The 2,294-nt window shown below is 47.1% G+C and overlaps 1 protein-coding gene across 1 annotated transcript in view; it reads left to right on the top strand.

The window, feature by feature from the left end:
- The first annotated feature begins 2,050 nt into the window (after positions 1 to 2,050).
- The window catches only part of CDKN2AIP (CDKN2A interacting protein), a 26,040-nt gene continuing 25,796 nt past the window's right edge, over positions 2,051 to 2,294 (top strand). The window contains exon 1 of the mRNA XM_019471539.1: positions 2,051 to 2,259. Within this exon, the coding sequence (XP_019327084.1) occupies positions 2,051 to 2,259 (209 nt within the window). The remainder of the gene's footprint in view (positions 2,260 to 2,294) is intronic.

Consider the following 2,294-nt stretch of genomic DNA (forward strand, 5'->3'; position numbering starts at 1 on the left):
AAATTACTTTACTGGAAGAGTGGTGAAACATTGGAACAGGCTGCCCAGGGGAGTGGTTGAGTCCCCGTCCCTGGAGGTATTTAAAAGACGTGTAGATGAGGCGCTTAGGGACATGGTTTAGTGGACACGGTGGTGTTGGGTTGATGGTTGGACTCGATGATCTTAGACGTCTTTTCCAACCTTAATGATTCTATGATTCTATGATTCTATATACATGTGGGGTGACCAAGAACAGACACAAAACTCCAAGATGTGGAGGCCTACCTCTGATGTTTAGCATCAGAAGCTGTCATTCACCCAGCAACACCAGAATATGACTTCTGGGGATCCCTCTGAGTGTACGGGATTGCCCCTATCACCCGCTGGGGTCTAACCCTCCCCAGCTCCTACTCTTAACTGGTATATGACTAGCTCAACATGGACTAGTCCTTAGTTGCTTCACTTGGCAGCTCAGATGGTTGCGGAGGAGGACAGGGCATTCAAGGCTGTGCTGTTTGCTCTGCTACCTTTGTGAAAGTACAAGCAGTCCTGCTACAGCTACTCAGGCCTGGCTGAATTCCTGCTGTCCCTGAGGGGCAGATCTCAAGCCTGGACCAAGTCCCAACTGGCTTTGTTAGAAAGCAAACTGGTTCATTGAAGAGTGTGAACAAACAGGCTGGCAGCACGGATGATCTCGGCTTGAGTGCAAACTCAAACCTATGTCTGCCAGGGATTCCATTCATCATTGTCTTCTAGGGTCTGTATTGACACCGAGGTCAAGAATTGCGGTATCGCAGACTCAGAGGCCTAGGAGACAGGCCCACCTCATTTCTAGGCAGAAACCCCAGTGTGACAGATCATGCCCTTCATATATTTCAGGCCACATTACCAGACCACCGCATGCAGGACTGATACAACTAATGCCTGGAAACAGATGGGTAACACTACACCACTGGTGACCACAGTGCCGTTTCTAAACCTTCTGACATTGTTTCTAAACAAACCCACTGCTCCAAGACACCCACACCATGGAGTATACAAACTTTCTGCCCTTTTCTTGGTCTACATGCAAATACAAAACAATAGTGAGTTTTTCAGGTCCCATCCCACTCATTACTGTTTGCTCGCTCTGTGTCACCAAATTATTCTTGCCAATGCATGAGGCAACATTGCATAGGCTAACCAAGAAAGTGAAGGAAAAGCACTTCCATGCTAACAATGGATACGGAGCAGAAGTGTGTTGGACTATCTTCTTCTGGCTTAGTTTCCTTACTCACTTAGTTTTGCACCATAGAGGTACTACAAGTTAAATCACTACACAACAATTTCCATGAAATAGGACATTAAAGTCACTTAAGGAGAAACACTCCTTCCTTAAATGCTATGTCTTGTAGTTCACTTCATGATGACATGTAGGTGTTAAAAACTGAAAACTTAAGCAAACACAGACTTCTAATTCAGGGGAAAGAAATCAATACAGCTCTACTGGGACAGCCCTTTGGAATTCAAAACGCTCTCCGATGCACTAATTCAGCAAGCACCGTCTCGGCAGACCAAAGCTTGGGATATTTTCACAGCATGTTTATTACTTTTTCAAACAGAATTCTCCAACTGGTTTTGAGTATATTCTGGCGTAAACTTTTGCAACGTAAAGACAGCCTGCAGAGTTGCACGAGCAATTATCTGAACCCTTTGTAGCCAGCAGCCCCCATACTTGGAACCACGCATTTATTAATGTTTCCTCCAAAATGCTACAACAACCAATTTCCTTGCCACCACCTTCCCATCACATGCCAAGGAGGTAAAAACACAAATTGATCCCATGAGCTCTGACCTCAGCAAGGCTGGAACGAATCTGTAAGCAGAATGATTAAATGAAACAAAACGTTAACACTTCTGCTCACACTTTTACCAGGCAAAATACAAAGTGGGTAACCGTGCCCATATCATCTCTTTTCCCCTAGCACCCCAAAAATCTGAGAGAAGGATGGGGAAACAGGCAGTCTGCGTTAGGCTCAAGGGTCGAGGATAGCAGGTGAGCAGCTCTCCAGAAGCTTACGCTTCTGTAAGCATGGGCCTGAATGCAACAATCTGTGTGCAGCACCCACACGTCCAGCGTGAAAAATGTCAGGCTTCAGCTACAGTACAAAGAGAAAAAAAGCCAAACCCAACCCAATCCGTGGGCCGTACGGAAACGCCTGTAACGGAGCGCGCTCAAACGGGCACGGGAAGCCAGCTGTCTGAGGGACGACGTACTCGCCGTGACCCCATCGCCAGCGGGCAGCCCTGTGCGGGCAGCCCTGTCCCGGCTGCCC

This window comes from Aptenodytes forsteri, unplaced genomic scaffold (assembly GCF_000699145.1).
Source record: "Aptenodytes forsteri isolate BGI_AS27 unplaced genomic scaffold, ASM69914v1 Scaffold65, whole genome shotgun sequence".
Taxonomy (NCBI): Eukaryota; Metazoa; Chordata; class Aves; order Sphenisciformes; family Spheniscidae; genus Aptenodytes; species Aptenodytes forsteri.